General features: G+C 48.0%; 1 protein-coding gene across 2 annotated transcripts in view; it reads right to left on the bottom strand.

Annotated features, from left to right (window-relative positions):
* The window catches only part of LOC119405256 (ran-binding protein 3), a 55704-nt gene that overhangs the window by 30129 nt on the left and 5675 nt on the right, over positions 1-19900 (bottom strand). For both annotated transcript variants that reach the window (XM_037672068.2, XM_037672070.2), the window contains exons 2-6: positions 19247-19306; positions 10998-11093; positions 10085-10129; positions 5784-5876; positions 2909-3263 (exon numbers count right to left, since the gene is read on the bottom strand). In XM_037672068.2, coding sequence (XP_037527996.1) covers positions 2909-3263; positions 5784-5876; positions 10085-10129; positions 10998-11093; positions 19247-19306 — 649 coding nt within the window. The remainder of the gene's footprint in view (positions 1-2908; positions 3264-5783; positions 5877-10084; positions 10130-10997; positions 11094-19246; positions 19307-19900) is intronic.

Below are 19900 nucleotides of genomic sequence, written 5' to 3'. Positions count from 1 at the left end.
TCACGCCTTTGCTGTGAACTGACACCATTTCACCGAAGCGCGGTACTGCCACGTGGAGCCAATCATCCCTGGCTAGTTGCGTGCAACGCGTCCCCTACTCGGCTCGCGGAGTCACTGCCGGGCTGCTTGCTGTATGCCGTATGCGCGCGTTTGTACGTTCTTCGTGCCTGCTTCACTCCGGACCGTGCACGGGTGCGGCGAGTAGCCTGTTCGTTCAACACGGCGAAAACAAGCATTTTGCAAGCAACGTGCACTCTGCGTCTCCGCGATGCTCTCGTGGCCCTGCAGGACAATGCGCAGCGCACTTGAGTTCTCACCTAGTCAAACACGCTGTCAGTACATCGACATTTCTTGGTGCCCGCGCCGTCAACAACAGCGAGCTACTTTCATTTCTACAAAGCAAGGCGCACTTTAAAGCACTCTCGCACGACGCGACGGCAGCGAACTTGCGAACGGCAGCATGGCGCGCTCATATCGCCGTCAATCCGCACAGTGTACGGCGTACGCCACACGCGCAGCCGAGCAGATATCTACAGGTGACTGTGATCTAAGGTTGTCGGCTATAAGTCATAACTGCACGTTCATCAACGGCCGCCACCTCGCCTTCACTCTTTTCTGGTGCTTATTCGCGAAGGCATCGCCGCAATCGCGCGGAAATTGTTATCACCGATCGACCGGTCTCTGCCGTTACCGAAAAGACGGACGACCTTTTGCGGCACATTGTGGCGTCGACGAGTTTAGGGACGCAGTGAACCTTTATGCGATGAAAGTTATCGCGGTTATCACTTCTTGCATTTATGCCTTCTTGCGTTCCAAGGCATTGTTTGGTTCATCGTAGGCGGTCGTAGCTGCAGAGAACGGCGTCAAGGTTACCGTGCGAAAACTGACCACTAGGCTTCATGTTGCCTCCATTTTTTTTCCTCAGTGCCATTCTGCCACTGAAGAAAAGGCTCGAAAGGGAGCGACCACACTCGCAGCGTCCAAAATCTGCGTGCAGTGCTCGCCGATCAGGGATATCTTAGTCGCGAGTAAACTGGAGCAGGGCACGCGCGAGCGCGCGCCCCTCTCACGCTTCAGAACGCATGTTCTAACTCTTTTTCCCTTCGTATGCGCCATATTTTTACCGCGACCGTGTCTGAAGTGTTCGTTGTAAAAGCAGGAGGCTTTGAAAAATGTTCGCTATATGTTGACGCAGCTTCAATGTTTAGCATTGGAAAATCGTAAGTGCACCCAAATATGGTCGTTATAACCGATAGATCGTTATACGTGGGATCGTCATAAGTGGTTTCAACTGCAGTTTAGACTCCATGAGCACAGGCTGTGCGCGCGCCTTCAGAACTGCGTAGACGCTGCCTATGATTGTGCCATTAGCAACCACTGTTTCGTCCACAGCGGATGCAGCACTCAGTAGCTTCCTTTAGACTTCGTACAATGCGCGCACAGTGTCACAGAATTAAGCATGATGGAAACTGTTGACGATGAAGACCCCTCAGTCACAGTCCACACACTGGCGTAAACTCGCTTGCTAGATTACGATGGACGACATCAGTTGCTGGCCACTTTACAGGTGAAAAAATTATCGTCATGTGTAGGTTGTGGTGTTGGTGGCGACGATACGTTATTAGGGACGAGTGCAGAGCATGTTTCAGGTTAATTAAGACACTGGACTCTTGTACCGCGGTCACACTGTGAACGAAGTTGCGGGATGACCGTAATTGCGGGTGTTACACTACTCTTATGGAAAATATGCACAGCATTTACGTATTCATCAAGAAAATGAAAGCGTATGGATGTGACAGGGATTTGCTTATCGTTTTCTGGCTACTTTTGATAATTATGATATTTACGCGATTGTAGGTCGACTCATATCACCTGAATATGAAATCCAACGTGGGAAGTCGACTTACATTCGAAAACGAAACTGGTATTACCGAGTATGTGCAGCGCAATAAAACGAAGACAAGAGAAGACACACGAACGACATAGACTGGCGCTGTCTTCGTGTGTCTTCTCTTGTCTTTGTTTCATTGTGCTGCACATACTCGGTATATATCAAGACATGCACCTACTAGCCCATCAACGGATCCTCCTAGTATTACCAGTTTTGGGTGGGACAAACAAGAAATCAAGGATGCCATGGCATGTTTATGACATTATGTTTGTGTTCATGCTATATCTGTAATATATACCATATTTTCTCGCGTATAACCTGCACCCTCAGCAATGACCCGCGGAAAATTTTCTAAAAATAATCCCCGCGTATTGCCACAAAGCTAGCTTGCTGCATCGCTGTGAAGCATTGATGTGAAGCCACCCTTGCACACCAGAATTCGTGTTCTTCATCTTGGCCTTGCAAGACACGCTGCAGTTCTGGTTGGTGATACTTTCACACTGAATATTTTATTCCAGCGCTACTTTTTACGAGGACAGAAGAGAGAAGTGCAGGACAGAAAGGGCGCTGACACGAACTGTAGAGTCAGCACCCATCCCGTCATGCACTTCTGACGCCTGTCCTGACCGGGCGGTAGGCGAAATGGTCATGCAAGAAACCCGCATCTTCGCACCGGAAACGGGAGTGCCGAGAATGCACTTCAAGGCGAGCAGGGCCGGGGCATCGAAGTTTATGAAGAGAGGGATGACGAGTGAGCACGGGTAGTCAGTCCAGCGACTACGTAAGCAAATTTCCTTTAGGAAATGTGCTCGTGCTTTTTTTTTTTTGCTGTGTTACTTTACGGGGGTCTACCTACAATCGTGTAAGTACGGTAGGCATTTCGGTTCATTCAGATGATTATTTTTTGTCCCACAAAATCTGAATTAATGAGCTTTTCTTTATCTAGCGGATACAGTTAAATTGACCGAATCCTAATGTTCCCCCCCTTTCAAATCTCTCAAGAGCACCAGCACTCACGCGTCGTCTGTCGCTGAGCTGAGCAGTCCGGCGCCGCTGCTGAGGTTCACCAGGTGGTCCGACGACGATGACGTGCCGTTTCGAAGGTCACCCAGGGCCAGGCCAAAGCTGCCGCTGCCCTCACCAACGGCACGGCCATTGCTGCTGGAAGTCGTGGTGCTGCCGCTGTTGTCGTCCTCCGCACCAGAGCCCGTGCTACTTGTCCGCGTGCCATTCGTGACGGGGCCGGTGGTGGACTCGCATGTTGACGACACCTCGCGGAGGTCCCTGGATGCCGACGGTGTCTGCTGCTGGTGCTGCTCTTTAGTAGCAGACGCTGCAGCCGAGTTGTCCTTTGTTTCCGTTGATGCCACATCTGTCCACAAAGAAAGGGGGGGGGGGGCAAAGGGGAAACAAGATATCTGTAGTAAAATTCATACAACGCAGGCAACAGCATTACAGATGCTGCAGCGACCTCTAGCAGTGCCTCGTTTGTAATAAAACAAAAGTGCATCCCACATAAAGGCAAAAATTAGCACTGAAGGAGGAGAAGCGGAACTGAGGGGCCCCGTTTGGTTAGTTGCATGCATATGAAGCCAAAGAACATATACGAAAAAAAAAACAGGGAATTAATTGAAACATAAGAGGGAGATTGCAAATAAAATTGGAGAAAAAAACAAACCTTTCCCACAGTGGGAACTGAACTCGCACATTCCACATTACACGTGCAAGGCTCTAGCAATCCTGGCTACCCTCACGTAGACTTTCCGAGGTAACTGCATAAGCATACTAAACCTGGTCCTAGCAGTGTTAGTCAGCACTACTCGTGGGCAGAGAAGCAGATGCAGCATGACCTTTTAAGGGGTACCGACACCATTTCTCGAAGGCGAGTGTACTCTGTCATACAAATCTCGTGTATGCAGAGACGGCTCTGAGCAAGTGTGAAGCTCAGGCAATGCTGGTTTTATTTTGATAATATAGTCAATTTTTCCATGGCACACCTGCTGACATCGACACTAGCTTGACGTCAGGCTACAGTACTAATTCCAGTAACTTCACGCAGCAGTCTGTCTAGTTGTGATGACGTTAGAAGCCAAAACTTACAAAATGGCCGCTCGTGCGTCACCAAAACATTCAAAATGGCCACTTGTGCGTCACCAACGGAGCCACAGTGCGGAGCGGCTGTGGAAACGTCACGAAATATTGCGCGAGCTCATGACCAGAAGCTCATACCGTGTTGTGACGTCAGGGTACAGTAGGAACCGACGCTGGCCTTTAAAAACATACTGTAATTACTTTTTCAGGGTGCACTCACCCTTAGCAGTACATTTTCTAGGCTCTTAAGGGCTTGGCCTTTCATTTGACGAAAGATACCGACAACTAAAAATTTTCGTGTCAGTACCCCTTTAATTACAGGTGTTACAAAGCTATGCTGAACATCCTATGCGAGCGTAGGAGTCAAGCAGCAGGTGAGGAATGCTGCCATAACACCGCTCGCAGGGCAGCTGTGAACATCTAATGATAAAAACTTATTCCATAAAAGACTGTGCTTATTTGGACCTATAAATTAGCCAACAAGCAGATCACCCAATCAAATGCTGTGACGTAGACATGGTTTACTGATGATTACTTACATCGCGCAAAAAAAAAATTAATTCTTTGAAATTTCCTTGGGAACGTAAGTTTTTTTTATGTAAAGCCGGCATTGTATGCACTCTTGCAAGTGTGCAGACATACGATTGCAAGCACGCGCATTTTCACGCACCAACACATATGCAGACAATGCAAACGCGGCAAAATGTAAAGATCAGTCCAGAATACAGTAGAACCCCGCTGATACGTTTTTGAAGGGACCGTAGGAAATAAACGTAAGAGACGGGAAACGTAAGAGCCGAAAAACAGGAAAAACGGCAACATATTTAGTGGTACAGAATTTTATTTCAATTCTTACGAGCAGCACGAAAATTGGCACGCTCAGCCGCGATCTAGCTCGATGGATAGAAACGCGGAGCTTAGGACGGCCTCATCCACAGAAATGTAATCAATGTATGTGATTTTTTTAACACCAACAGCTGTAGGCATGAAAGAACTAAGCACACGCAATCACGACCGGCACGGCGAGTCCGACCGCGAACCGCACGCACGACCATGCGAGCTCCAGCCAGCTCGAACTCCTCCCGTTCTCCGACAAATAACGATGATGATGAGTCTACGCCAACGCGATGGCAGAAGTGAATGCCAATCTCGAAGGCCTTGCTTTCGCAAGCAATTACGCCATACACGCCATGTTTGTGCAATACAAATCTCAAAGGCTATGCTTTTGTCAATAGTAAATGCCAATCTCGAAGGCCTTGCTTTCGCGAGCAGTTACGTCATAGACGCCATCTTTGCAATTTGAATCTCGAAGGCCATGCTTTTGTTTGCATAAATTGAAAGATTCTTTGCTTGCGCCTCTCATGCGGCTAATATTACGGTCAAACGAGGCCAAGCTGCGTGAAAATGCACCATGGCCGCTCTCTTTGGTAGTCACTTGGTCGGCTCCGAGCGCACTTCGCGACGTATCATACGGGAACGGTCCGACAGTTACGACGTAACAGCGGGGTTCCCCAATACATTGTATCCTATGGGAGCTATGCCGGGACCGGCGGAAAACGACGTAACAGCCGGGAAAACGCAGCAGTGAGGAACGTAACAGCGGGGTTCTACTGTAGATCTCAGAGTTTCGATGCGCTTGCGCCATCCGCAAATGGTTAGAAGTCTGAGGGCAAGCGCACGTGCATTTGCAAGTGTACATGGGGTTCAGGCTTAAGGCTTCACTCGATGTTCCTAAAATCATAGCACAACTTCAAATCCATAAACTTCACGACAGATGGTAGGTATGATGTCTTTAGCTTACCCGATGTCTGCTTCAGCTTTTCAGCTTGGAAAGCGAGGGCCGACGGCCGGAGCACTATCCGGCTCCCGGATGATGACACTGCGCAGGCATTGTCTGCAACAAGTGCACCGACATCTTTGTAAAGAAACGAACAAAAGTCAGGCAAGGACGTTTAAACATAACTTCGCTGTACTCAAAGCCCATGCAGCCAAGGTGTCGACCTGAACCAGAACTCAATTATAAAGAAACAGTTTGGAACCACACGAGTGCAGATTTAGCCATTTGATCACCGCTTTAACTACAACCGCCTTGCGCATGTATCATTGCACTGAAAAGAGTGCATGATGCCTTTTGCACCAGCTCAGTGCAGGATGTGTGATGTCGCCTCAAAAATAAGTCATGTGGCTAACTCGATTGCGGACATTTATGGTTGGACAAGCTCAAGCTCATGCTCCGTCCTCCTGGCTCTCTTCTACACGTGTTCAAAAAGGTTGCTGTCTAGGCAAACTGGTGTTTCATAACTGCAGCGTGAATAAGTAAAACATAAAAGATAACATAGCACACACGAAGATACAAGAGAGCACTAATGTTATGCTCAAGACATGTTAGCACTCTATCTCTTCGCATGTGTAATGCTAATTCACGCTAAAGTTATTCACATAAGAGCAGTGTTTCACCAGATCACAGCAATATTTTCATCACTGTTATGCAAGAGCAGGGTGCAGGCTGCCGTGAGCCCAGTTGCGGGTTTTAAGAAGTCCACACTCGACAAAATTTTGTTTCGTGAACGTAGGGTGCATCTTATGCAGTGAAGATTAGGCACTGCAGATGCCAAAACCTGTGGTTTTCCAAGAATTGATTTCCCAGCATTTATCGCAACCCGATTCTTGCATCGTGTCCTCCATAGAGTGGTGTCACCAAAATCGCTTCAGCCCTTAAAAGCCAACTCCGGCGATTTTTCGAGGGCAATGGATCTCAATAAAATTCGCTGGGTACGTTCCTTTTCACGTTCCCGTCATTTATACCAAATTACAAGCTGGAGAGATACAAAGATTCATTACAGATGAATTTTGTTGATTGCCCCGACTCTCCCCACTTCGCTTCCCAGAATTATTGGCAACACTGTGTGCGTGACGTCATTTTTGTTAAAGTGGAAGTCACTGAACCGAGGGGCCACTAGAGTGCCTGCTATCCGCAAGGCAACAATCGCGTGTGTTTGACCAGCGCTTCGTTGGCTGGGCGTGTGCATTTCAGTTCCTTGTGGTAATACATGCGATGGGTGGCAAGTGGTGTCGCGTTGTGGGCTGCACACGGTTCCCCGTTGGCATTCACGAAACACTAGCACCTAACGATTACCCTGCGTCTTTATATTAGAGTGTTTTAGCTAGCAATGCCGGTTTACCGCACAGAAAGTGCGGTATACTGTACCGGCTAAAGAATGTACATGCGGGAACATTACCGAACGGAAACACTTTCCGCAACATACACAGTCAACTGCCGATTTTTCGAACGCCCGATTTTCCGGACATGCTCGAAAATTCGGACGCTTTCACGGCACCGTCAACAGCCCCATAGACGTCAATGTATTAGAACGTCCAAAATTTCGGACGCTGAAGCTATTCCACGTCTGATTTTTCGGACTTTCTGCCCAAATTGCAGGTCCGAAAGGCATTATTTGAATCCCCCACCTCTGCCGCGTCTATCATCTCGTAGGTTCGAAACAGCGCTTTCGCGAGCCGATCTGTTTGTGACAGTAGCACAGTCCGAAAGTCAGCTTTGCCGCAATGCCGAAGCATTATGGGGTGAAGCAGACCAGAAATTCAAAGGGGCCGCTATCGCAGCGCCGTGCGGCTTTATCGGTGACAACCCGTACGGATTTACCGCTGACAACCCTTACGATAAGAATCTTCAGTTAACTGCTCGGTAGTGCACATGGCCTAGCGCAGTTGCATGCGTACTGCACGCATTTAATAGGCGAGAACCCAAATGCGCCGTGCCGCCATTCCTGCCGCTTCTGTGCGAGACCGCTAAGTGTGCCGCATAGACGCGTTGCCTTCGCGGACGAAACCAGCTCGCCATTGCCGCGCCCGTGTGAGGTCAGGAACTAAGTGCGCATCACGAACCCTTTCATGATAAATGCGTGCGTACGATACAGCAACAGTAAAGTGACGGCGTCAGCTTAGTTGGCGATGTGCTGCACACAACTAGAAACGATTGGCTTGACACGGCAGCAAATATTAGGGGTGTGCGAATATTCGAAAGTTTCAAATATTCGTCGAATATTACATTCGAAATATTTGTATTCGATTCGAAAAACGTATATTCGAAAAGTTTCGAATATTCGATAACTTCGAATAATCGAAAAATTCGAATATGTGATTCGATTATTATGCATAAAATAACTCGTCTTCCACATTTTTGCTGCGTTCGTATCGCTAAAAACGTTGCCGAGAGGAGCGATAAACATCGTAAGTACACGGAGGCACGATATCTGCCTGCGACGAGCGCCCCAATACGTATGATTTATTGCTAGTGCATCTCCGACGTGCAGCGCTGTTGGCGATCATGTAACCATACAATTTCAATATTATGCAGCCGTAACGTGCCGCACTACCACTCGTTCACTATGCGGGACCACTTCTGAAGAAAGACAGTGACCCACGTGACTGGTGGCGGACTATAGGCACCTTCAGAACCCCAGTATGGCAGAGCTTTGCCCCATGTAACTCCCTATACCAGCCACTTCTGTTCCAAGCGAGCGTGCCTTTTGCCTTTTCAGTGGCAGGGGGGGGGGGGGTTGTCTCTGTTACAAGGGAGCGCCTGCTGCCTGATCATGTGGAGCAACTCATATTTCTTCATGATAACATGCAGTCATTACTTTCATTGTGCCGTGATATTTGCTTGTGTTGTGATGTGCATTGTGCTAGCCTGGATATTGTGTTCTGGAGATAGCAGTGTATGTTGTGTTGCCAGTCAGGCTGTTAATGTTTTTTTGTTTTTTTTTTTCAAATAGCTACATGTTAAATAAAATATTGTTACTGTGGAGGCATTTTTCCTTTGATACTGATATTCGAAGGTGGATATTCGTATTCGATTCGTATTCGAAAAATTTGATATTCGCACACCCCTAGCAAATATGCTGCGTATCGGCGGCGATTCGGCGATGTGTGTGGGCATCGCCGCCACAGTCTTTGTGTTCCGAGTCATCGTTTACAAACGCTTCATGTGAGATAGCCGTAATCTATTCGGCGCTTTGCTGTTATCAGCGGCGCTCATCACGAAATGCAAAAGTGGCGGTTTGCACGTACGTAGTTAAGCGGGGTTCGCGGCAGGTACCGAATGTATTTGCGAGAGCCTGGGCGCACACCAAAATGCCTGATAATTGTACTGGGAGGCATTAAAGCTATTTCGGACGTGGCTGTGGCGATTTGACCACTTGAGCAGAATAAAAGAGCATGAATTTGTTTTTTCGCACTGCCCGACTTTTCGGATGATTTCGCGGTCCCTAGAGAGTCCGAAAAATCGGCAGTTGACTGTACAGAGTGCCCCGTGACCGGCCCTATCGGTATATGGTGAGCTGCGCGTCGTGCGAAACAACGTAGCCTAATCTAGTAACGTTGGTGCGAAAGGTGGCTCGTACTTGGCTCATATTCAATTCCTTCAGCCCTACCAAACGCGATGTTGAACGCCGCTATTGCCAAACTTATGCACTCTTCTCACAGCAATATTAAAAAGCTTTAGTTAGTCCACAAACTTCTCAGCAATAGCATTTTACCCGATCGCGGCCCCACAAACTTGAGTTGTCTGGACAGGTGGCGCCATCTAGCGTTGGAATGCGCAACTAGGCAAGCAAAGAACTAAACAAGTGCGTTCCACTTCATCGAAGAGGAATGGCATGGCAGTCTTAGCTGGCCTCCAAATGCGTCGGAATCGCAGCTGTCATTTTCCGACAGCTCCGAGGAGCTTGTGCACGTGGCACGGTCAGTCACACACAAGATATATTTCCAGTGGAGTCTCCTTTTCCCTGAGCGTCTGGTCTTTGCCGCTTTCGCAGCGTTCATACTACGCGCCGGCATGCCTTTCATGATTTCTGGTATTTCCCGACTTATACGTCACGCAAAGACAGTATGCTAGGTTGGGTTTCGGTTTCGCACTCTTTTGCTCATTTAAAATTATTTTCCAATTTGCCGAGTATTTCTACTATCGGGCCCGTGACTGGAGTGTCTCAGGAACATAAAAGCACCATTACTTTGACATGGCCAAAAAATCGCCAGAGTTGGCCTTTCAGCCCCCCCCCCCCTCCTTTTTGTTTTGCTACTCACCTGCGCCGAGAACTAAGGTGGGTGGAGCGACAATGGGCTTCGATTCTGCGCGCAGAAAAAAAGACAACAGATGTAACAACTGTTCAGTCGATGCAGAGCGAATGCAAAAAATACCGCCCCTTATTTTTAAGAAAAAGCTTTGGTTCAATTAAAGCTGAAATTTGGGCTAGTTGGTTTTGACTCAAATGCGTATTATGGAGGAACAAACCAGGGACGCAGAAAGTTGCACACAACTGGTTCAAGAAAACTCCCAACTTCTTTCTTCGAAGCCACGTCAAATGCACACATGCTCTCGTGAAATAACTGCTGGTCCATTTTGAATAATTCTGGTGCCTTTCAGAAAGTTTCACCTTAGAACCAAGGCGATGTACAAACCAGAAATTTACAAATTCATATTTCCAAAGCTCTGCACCCAAAGCAGACATCACAGTTCCAAAAACAGTATCTGTCAGTGCATCTCAAGCTGACAAACCGCATTTCCTTTTTAAATTTACAGCTTAAGTGAAATTATTGTGATGTTTACGTGGGTTTCAAAGATGTCCTGCTCACAAATAAACAGCAGTTTCCAGGGCTTCCGTAAAACTTATTCGCCTGATTAGCAGAGTGCCTCATTGCAATGAATAGTTCTACATAAATTTTTATTCAACTCCAGATGAATTAGCCGCAACCTAAAAAAAATAAGATTTTGTTATGCCTACAGGGGCTTTGCAAAAGTGCTGCTTACAAATCGAGTGGCATATTTCAGAGTGGTGAATTGTTACGCAATTTTTTTGTATGACCGATTAAGTGCACTTTGCAGAACTGCAATGCTTCCCAATTGTTTCGTTTCATTTCCTGGATAGTACAAGCTGCAGGTTGTGTCTCCATTACCTCGCAATAAAAAAGACAAGTGAGCTCTCTCTTTCTCGCTTACCTTTGTTTTCTGTACTGTCTGCTACGCTCCTTGTTGGCGTGGTGGTCTTGATGGCAAATGGATTTTGCTGGATCCGAGACAGTCCCAGCATGCCCGCTGTTGCACGGTCAGGTGACGAAAGGCCATGGTAAGTAAGAAGAGGTAGACGTAAAGAAAAGTCACATTTTAGAGATGCGGTTCCACGACCACGATTCAGAGAAGTCTGGAAAACTGTTTTCGTTTTTGTGTTTCCAAATAATGCTTTATTGCTGTAAAAGTGCTGGCTAGTAAGGTACCCGGCATGACAGTAATTTGGATCCCAAAACACAACATTCATGTGTCACACATGCCCCCTTTCTATGAGTTTAACCACGCACTATACAATCCAGCTCATTAAGGGTTGCAGAAATAAAAGACAAAAATGTTCTTTTTTGTTTTTACATTATTGAAATCTACAGCTATTCTTTGTGGGGGTGCTGTCGGCCCCTGTGGAGTTGTCTGTGCCTAGTGGCGCACGCGCGCCTCGCGGATAGGCCGTCGGCGGCAGTGGCGCTGGGCTCGCGAGCGTTGGGGTTTGCGCGTGAGCGACGGCCGCGCCACTGGAGAGAAGCGAGCGAGCCCGCCGCGGCCGCCGGGCGGAAAAAAGGAAGTCTCTTGGGATTTGGGCGGCTGGCGTGGACGGCGGCTCCCGCGGTGGGTCCCCGCTGGGGGACGATACCGCGGCTCGTTTCCCTCGGGGCCCCTCGTCGGTGAGTCGTGCGTCCTCGCACGCCGCATTCGCGGTTATTGCTTGTCGTATGTTATGGTGTATTTCATGTGTTACGTTGTTGAGTGTGTGTTATGTTATCCAAGTATTCATTGTCCGCGTGTAATTGTTTTAGCGAGTGACTAGATTGTAATAAGATTCGGCCGGCGAGCTCGCCGAATGTAAAAGCAGTGTGTAATAAACTTGAATGTGTTCATTGAACCGACCGCGTCTGCTGTCTTCCGTGTGCTCTGAGAGCCGACGAAAATAACAACACGCGATCTTAGATCCCACACTGGCTGCCCAACGTGGAGGCTCTTGGGGCATCGGACGACAGTTTTCGTGGGTTCGGGGCATCCTTTGTGTGAGCCGGGTTAGAGTAGGCCTAGGGGGGATTGTCATCGCAAAATGGCGGCGTGCTTTCTTGAGAGCGAGGAGATCGGTTGTTGTGGCATGTTTGAACTTGTCGGCCCACTGGTGTTTTTTCTTTTTTTTTTTTGCTGTTTGCAAGTGGGGAGATTGGTTGTTGTGGCATGTTTGAACACGTCGGCACACTAAGAGTTCTTTTTCTTTCTTTTCTGTACGGAAGTTCATTTTATTTTTAAAAAAAAAACGTCGTTGAGTTTTCGGTACGAGCCATGTGGTCCGCATCATGGGAAAGCGAGGCATAGAGTACGTGGATTGTAGGCAAGCCCGAGGCGAGCGAATACGGAAGCCTCGTAGGTGGTCCGGGTTTCTGTAAATACAGTGGAACTTCGATTATACGTCCCCCAGTCCTGCGACGACCCGCGTTTTACGACGAATTGGCTTGGTCCCGGCAAAACCCCCATAGAAATAATGTATTAAAAACCTCAATTGTACGACGCAATTTTACGCCGGCCCCGCCTCGTACGACGCTTCGCTGGACTGTCCGAGAAAATAAAGACCTACGATGACGCGGGCTGGCACGCAAACACACTGCGGCCAGGCGAAAAAAGTCGGGAAACCGAGGAACCGAGTTCGTATCCGCTCTGCCACCACAGGGCCTCTTCAATTTTTCGACACGCGGTCGGCCATAGCTAGCCAGAGCCAACGTTGGCCGGAGCCAGCCGGAGCGCATTCGTTTTGTCGCATTGCACTGCGCACTTCCGTTGTCGCCTTTCTTTTTCTCTCTCTTCTTTTGGGCGGTTTTGTAGTGACCGTTGTGAGCAGATAACATGGCAGATAATTTCGAGCTCGCTTTCTAGTATGCGATAACTTTCACTAGATTTCGTGTCGTTATACCGGATATGTTGAACGGCGATTGTTGAGCCAACGTTTGCGACAGCCGCAGGAACCGGAACTCGCCGTTGTCTAGCTACCAGAGGGCTGGGGCGTTTTAGCCGCTCGCGATTGGTCGAAGCTTGCAAATCGAATAGGCCTACTGCCGTGCTGCCATTCAGCCATTCCTTCACGTGTTTGCCTCATTGGTTGGTTGTGCTGCGCCGCAGCTTCTGTGTCCACGTGCAAAATTTTCTGTGTTCAGACATTGGTGTGCGAGGAAGCTTTCGAATTCTTGGTTGCGAGTGCTGCGTCTCGCAATGTCGCGGAACCGAAAACCGCTGACGCTCGGAGAAAAGCTTCGCATAATCGAGGAGACGGAGAAGCGGAACGGAGCAACAAAGGCCAGCATTGCCCGCGACCTGAACATTCCCGAGTCGTCGCTGAAAACGATCCTCGCGAAGAAGGACAGCATCCTACTAAATGCGGCAAAGTTCGGCCTGAACAGGAAGGCCACGAAAGATGGCAAATAGGCTGCCATGGAGAAGGCCCTCGTTGAGTGGTTGCGTCAGGCCCGCAGTTCAGGAATTGCTGTGGATGGCGCAATTTTGAAGAAGGCTGAGACAGTTGCATTGCGCTGCGGCATTGACGACTTTAAAGCCTCCAATGGCTGGTTGGATCGCTTTAAAAAACGCAGTGGAGTTGTGTACAGCCGCTGCTGTGGAGAGAGCGCGTCAGTCAGCTCCGACACTGTAGAAAAGTGGACTGCATTGCTGCCGGAATTGATACGGGAATACAAGCCGTCCGACGTGTTCAACGCGGACGAAACTGGATTATTTTATAATATGCAGCCAGAGCAGACATTGGCATTCAAAGGATAGAGCTGTCACGGGGGTAAGCGAAGCAAAGAGCGTCTTACCGTATTGCTTTGCGCTAATGAAGACGGCTCTGAAAAGCTTCCTGCCCTCGTGATCGGCAAGTTTGAGAAGCCGCGATGCTTCAAGAATTCGAAAAGGCTGCCGTGCCAGTACACGTTCAACCGGAAAGCCTGGATGACGGCTGCTATGTTTTCTACATATCTGCAGCAGCTGGACTCCAAAATGGGGGCTAAGAACAGAAAGATTCTTCTTCTGCTTGACAATGCGCCATGCCATCCATCAGATATGTCGCATTTGAGAAAGGTGAAAGTTGTATTTCTGCCCCCCAATTGCACTAGCCAGCTGCAGCCACTTGACGCTGGCGTCATCAAGTGCATGAAACAGAAATATCGGAAGTTTCTGGTGCAGCGTCGGCTGGCGGGCATGGAACGCAAGCAGTTGGATAAGAAGCTTTCTGTGCTTGATGCAATGCACTGCATTGCTAGTGCATGGGACGCAGTCACGCCAGAAACCATCGTCAACTCCTTCAGGCACTGCGGCTTTAATAGAAGTGGTGCTTGTTCTACCAGTGAAGCTGCAGTGCCTGTTGACGACGAACCAGAATTCGGCAGCCTGGAGCTGCCTGGATCTTTCGCGGACTATGTTGGTGCGGACGACGACGTTGCAGTGTGCAGTGAAGTGTCGCTGGATGACATTATCAAAACTGTGCGTCCCGCCGCTGCGGAAACTTCCAACGAGGAAGAGATGGACGACGCTGCAGAAGCTAGCGCGCCCGTTCCGACTTACGCGGACGTGTTGTGCTACGTCGACCACATTCGGCGGTTTGCTTGCGCACGCGACGAGATCGGCGACTTGCTGCCAGATGTTGCAGCTATCGAAAGAAAGCTGATGCGTCGTGGCTGGGCAAACTCTCAGAAGAAAATCACAGATTTTTTTAAAAGGTGAGAAATAAAGGTTCGTTCACACCTCCGATAAAATGTGTGGTTGTCATTTTTTCAATTAATTTAATCTACGTTCCTCGGAGCAGCATAGGTTTGTGCCGCGGACTTTCTTAGGCATTATGTGCCCGCTGTTGTGGGGCAACAATGACCGTCACTGCCTATATTCTCGGTTTTTCGATTATACGACGCCCGGATTATACGACGATTTTGCGCGGTCCCCTGAAAGTCGTATAATCGAAGTTCCACTGTAGTTTCTTCTGTCTCTTTGACTCTGGGAGTCGCGGCTTCTGTAGCCGGGTGGCCAGGGGCCACGGGTGTCGTTGCTGCTGGTATTGCGGCTCGACGCCGGGGCGTCGTGACATCGTCCAGGACGATGGGCGCCGATCGCTCGGTAAGCTGCTGTGTGCAGCGAGCGCGTAGGGCCACCTCACAGAGCTGATGTCTCCTCGCGGCTGCCTCCTCTGCGCCTGTGCGGGGTGCTCGTTTGGATGCCAGTTGTTGTAGAGCGACTCGTTAGGCCTAAGGCTCTGCGGAGCCGCCTGTCGCGCGGGGGGACACAACCCGTTGGATCGTGGCGATGAGGTGTTGCACAAATTAAGAAAAGCAACATTGGCTCACTTAAATTTGTCGTCTGCCACCGCCGATATCATTGCTAGCCGTTGCTACGTGGGCGCTGCGCCCGTGGCTCCCTTCCCTTTGTCCTGCGGCATCGTTCTGTCGAGTGTTTTGAATGTACGCAGCGGGATTGACGTAACCCGCGGCTGGCTGTCCCCTGCACGTCGTCTTCGCCGCTGGCCAGGAATGCGGTCGAGACATCTTGGGCAATGGACATGCCTGTGACCTGCGCAGCTGCCTTCAAGCTGGAGCCCTCGTGAGTGTTGCCCACAACCAGAGGACGTGTCGGTGCGAGCGACACTCTCTCGCGCCGACGGTCACGTCGCCTTTGCGGTTCCGGGACTGAGGCCAAGCCGTCGAGCCAGTGCAGCGGTGTCGACCAGCGGCTGTGTCGCGGTGCACGGACATTCTTTAGGGACATTTACGCCACATGTGTTGTTTTTCGTAGAGCTTGTGTAGCTGTTTGTTTTCAAGTTTTTTTTTTTTTTTCGGGATATGTGTTGAATTAAGGTTGGGGGGGATGTTTGTTTTCAAGTTTTTTTTTCGGGATATGTGTTGAATTAAGGTTGGGGGGATGTGGGGGTGCTGTCGGCCCCTGTGGAGTTGTCTGCGCCTAGTGGCGCACGCGCGCCTCGCGGATAGGCCGTCGGCGGCAGTGGCGCTGGGCTCGCGAGCGTTGGGGTTTGCGCGTGAGCGACGGCCGCGCCACTGGAGAGAAGCGAGCGAGCCCGCCGCGGCCGCCGGGCGGAAAAAAGGAAGTCTCTTGGGATTTGGGCGGCTGGCGTGGACGGCGGCTCCCGCGGTGGGTCTCCGCTGGGGGACGATACCGCGGCTCGTTTCCCTCGGGGCCCCTCGTCGGTGAGTCGTGCGTCCTCGCACGCCGCATTCGCGGTTATTGCTTGTCGTATGTTATGGTGTATTTCATGTGTTACATTGTTGAGTGTGTGTTATGTTATCCAAGTATTCATTGTCCGCGTGTAATTGTTTTAGCGAGTGACTAGATTGTAATAAGATTCGGCCGGCGAGCTCGCCGAATGTAAAAGCAGTGTGTAATACACTTGAATGTGTTCGTTGAACCGACTGCGTCTGCTGTCTTCCGTGTGCTCTGAGAGCCGGCGATAATAAGAACACGCGATCATAGATCCCACATCTTTCACATGGAAAACCTAATTTAAGTCTTGCAAGATCGGTATTTCATGTGCAGTTTGAATTTATGCAACGAGCAAGGGCTAAATTCAAAATGTTTCTGGGTCACTTATTTAGCTAGTCAGAGTGATATCTATTGATCTAGAACAGCTAGAGCTGCAATTATTTCTTTAGCATAAAACCCAAACTGTGCACCACAAAGTGCACAAGGCCAAATTTTAATTATCTGCACATATATTCCTAAAATATGATACACTCAAACCTCGACATAACAAACACGGATATAACGAATTATCGGTTATAACGAAGTAAGTGAAGAATAGTGTTGTCATATACACAAGGTTACAAGTAATCGTTTATAACTAATTTTTGGATATAACGAAGTTATTTTCGTGGCAGATGTGACTTTGTTATAATAAGGTTGGAGTGTATTGCGCTTTTTTTCTGGTAGTCATGGCACAATGAATTTTGATTAAGTGCGGAATGACTAGTTAGATTTGATTTCAAAAGTGTTTGCAGCACTGAACTTATTGCATATTATAGTATTTAGCTATCTCATAATATTCACTTTTTGCCAAACGGTTTTTTTCTACTACTGTCTCAACTGTCTCCGGACCACGATGTAAGATATATACTCTTTAGGTGAGGACACTCGCGAGACGCGATCGACCAGATAAAGTAACAACGCCGAGAGCCCGTCGGACCGCTGACGGCAGCGGATACCTACCGGCGGGATGATGCAACTTCAACACAAAAACGCGTTCCCGTAGCAACTGTCGCTTCGCAGGAAATCTGAATTTCCTAGTCAGTGAATGTGGCTACGGCACGCCAGCAACTAAGTTAGAAACGCATACCGCCTTTTTCACGAGCGAAAAACAAGACATGCAGCGGACGCCGGCTGCGTCGGTTGCTATAGCAACGGTGCAGAAAGCATTTTCTCTCTTTAAGTTGCGTCTTCCCGCCGCTAGACACCCGCTGCGGTCACCGGACCAACAGAGGCGCGCCGTTGTTACTTTATCTGGTCGAACGCGCTCTGCATGCAAGCCGAGAAGTGTCCACACCTAAACAGTATATATCTTACACCGTGCTCCGGACACATTATAGAGGCAGCTTTGTGTATGCCTTTGATCAACAAGAAAAACTATTCCACATTCGAAATCAGCATGAAAAAAATAAGAAGTCAACTAAAATCTCCACAACCCGTCTTCCCACTTAATTTGACCAAGATGGGTCCAACAAGATAGGTTCAAGTTAAGTGAGAGGTAGAACAAACATCAAAACATATTGCCGATTCATTTGGCAGTACTTTCCCCTATGATTATGACATGTCCTCAAATTAAATGCGCAACCATCTTTTATGAATTCATCATAACTAATGTCAGAGGTCCTGCAGAAAATAGAAATCTAACACGCCCAATCTATTTAGCACAAGTAACGAAACCTTATTTACTTACAAGTTCATCGGCATCACTCTCAAACAGCACTGTAATGCTACCTATGCAAGACCATCACGTGTTGCTCCTTGTACAGTCCATAACAAGTTTTGATATTTATCAAACGACTCCACGCCATTGGTTACTGGGAAACTCACCCATGCCTAGACTAACCACATGGCTAGTCTGTCCTGCAATGCGTGTAATTCTTCAGAATGACAAGAACACGCAACTCAATTCGTTGCCATAGGCTGAATAAGTACAACAGCACATTGATTAAAGCACACCCGTAATCTCACTGAAAGCAGCGTGACATCTTTACACTCGTTCTGCCACCGTGTTGTGATGGTCATGGGGACAGCACTCTCGTAGGCAGTTACGAACACACTTTTGAACTTGGTTTCATACCAGAGTGCAACCATGTCAGCAATTTTCGGACGAATCTTTTTTTCTGACGAAATAGCATTCATTAGATTTAGGTGGGCACTGCAATCTTTCATTGTAACCTACCGTATCTGGCATGCTCACTCAGCAATTTTCCTGGGACAAGCCAAAAAATATGAATGTTTTCAACAGGACATTGTTTGTTCGACACAGTGACTGTACTATGAGCATCACAAAGTAAAAACCTCTGCTGTTTTACATGCCAAAATAATGCTATGATCACAAGGCATGCTGTAGTGAGTAGCATCAGGTTTATTTTGACCACCAGGGGCATTTAACGTACAGCTAAATTTAATCAAAGGGTTGCTGTTGCATTTTGCCTCTTTTAAAACACTGCAGCTGTGGCCGGGAATCAAACCCGTGCCCTTCTTGCCTGGCAGTGTAACACCACAGCCACTGCGCCAGAACACAGGTAGTACAACTCAAACCTCATTATATAATAGTCGCATCTCACACGAAAATAAGTTTGTTATACCAAAAAGTTCGCTGTAAACATATATTTGTAACACTGTATCTATGACAAGACTATTCTTCATTTACTTCATTATGACCGATAATTCGTTAGATCCGTGTTCGTTGTACACTCAAACCTCGATATAACGAACACGGATATAACGAATAACTGGTTTTAACGAAGTAAATGAAGAATAGTCTTGTCATAGATACAGTGTTAAAAATAAACGTTTATAACGAATTTTCGGATATAACGAAGTCATTTTCGTGGCAGATGTGACTTTGTTATAATGAGGTTCGAGTGTATCGTTATATCGAGGTTGGAGTGTACCCACCATAATGGACACACCCTTATGAAACTCCAAGGAGCTCTTACCTCCGGACGACAGGCAGGAACTGGAGACAAGTCCAGCATCTCCGTTGCCTGGACTGCCACCTGGGAAAAGCGAGACATCCCATCAAAAAACTTCAGTTACATACAACTGTGTCATGAGCGGCCACCATCACAGCTTCCCCATTCACTTTGATAAACGGAAATCACTGACACGGAACTGTTTTTTACTTTGGGTAATGCAATAAAACCCTTGTTAATTGCAACAGAAATTTTCATGCTTTTTTGTAAAGGACCGCTGGCCTTGCTGAGACCCCTTAGGAAGCACTATGGGCCGTGCAAACACTAAGAATCTTTTGTTTCTCCAGCATCTTAAATAAAAAATAAGACTCCAGCGTCTTAAATAATTTTCAATGTCCGCTTTGAATTAAGAATGCTATCTTTAAGAAGCAGCTTCAACAACTAAAGCGAGAGAGAAGAATTTGAATACTTTGATCGTATGTACCGTCCAGAAGTGACAAGATGGATGCCAGGGATTTATTGGGATTTGATTCGATATTATTGGATTTGATGCTTAACCGTTCTGAAAGCAATGTCAAGCTCATATGACATACAGTTCTGCACCCCTAAACATCTTTCTAAGTTAACTGAGCTCCCGTTATATGGTACATACTTTCCTGGTCTCTAATAATTCGATCA

Source organism: Rhipicephalus sanguineus, chromosome 9 (assembly GCF_013339695.2).
Source record: "Rhipicephalus sanguineus isolate Rsan-2018 chromosome 9, BIME_Rsan_1.4, whole genome shotgun sequence".
Lineage (NCBI taxonomy): Eukaryota > Metazoa > Arthropoda > Arachnida > Ixodida > Ixodidae > Rhipicephalus > Rhipicephalus sanguineus.
Note: the sequence above shows the minus strand (reverse complement) of the source record. Positions and strands in the feature narration are given on the sequence as shown.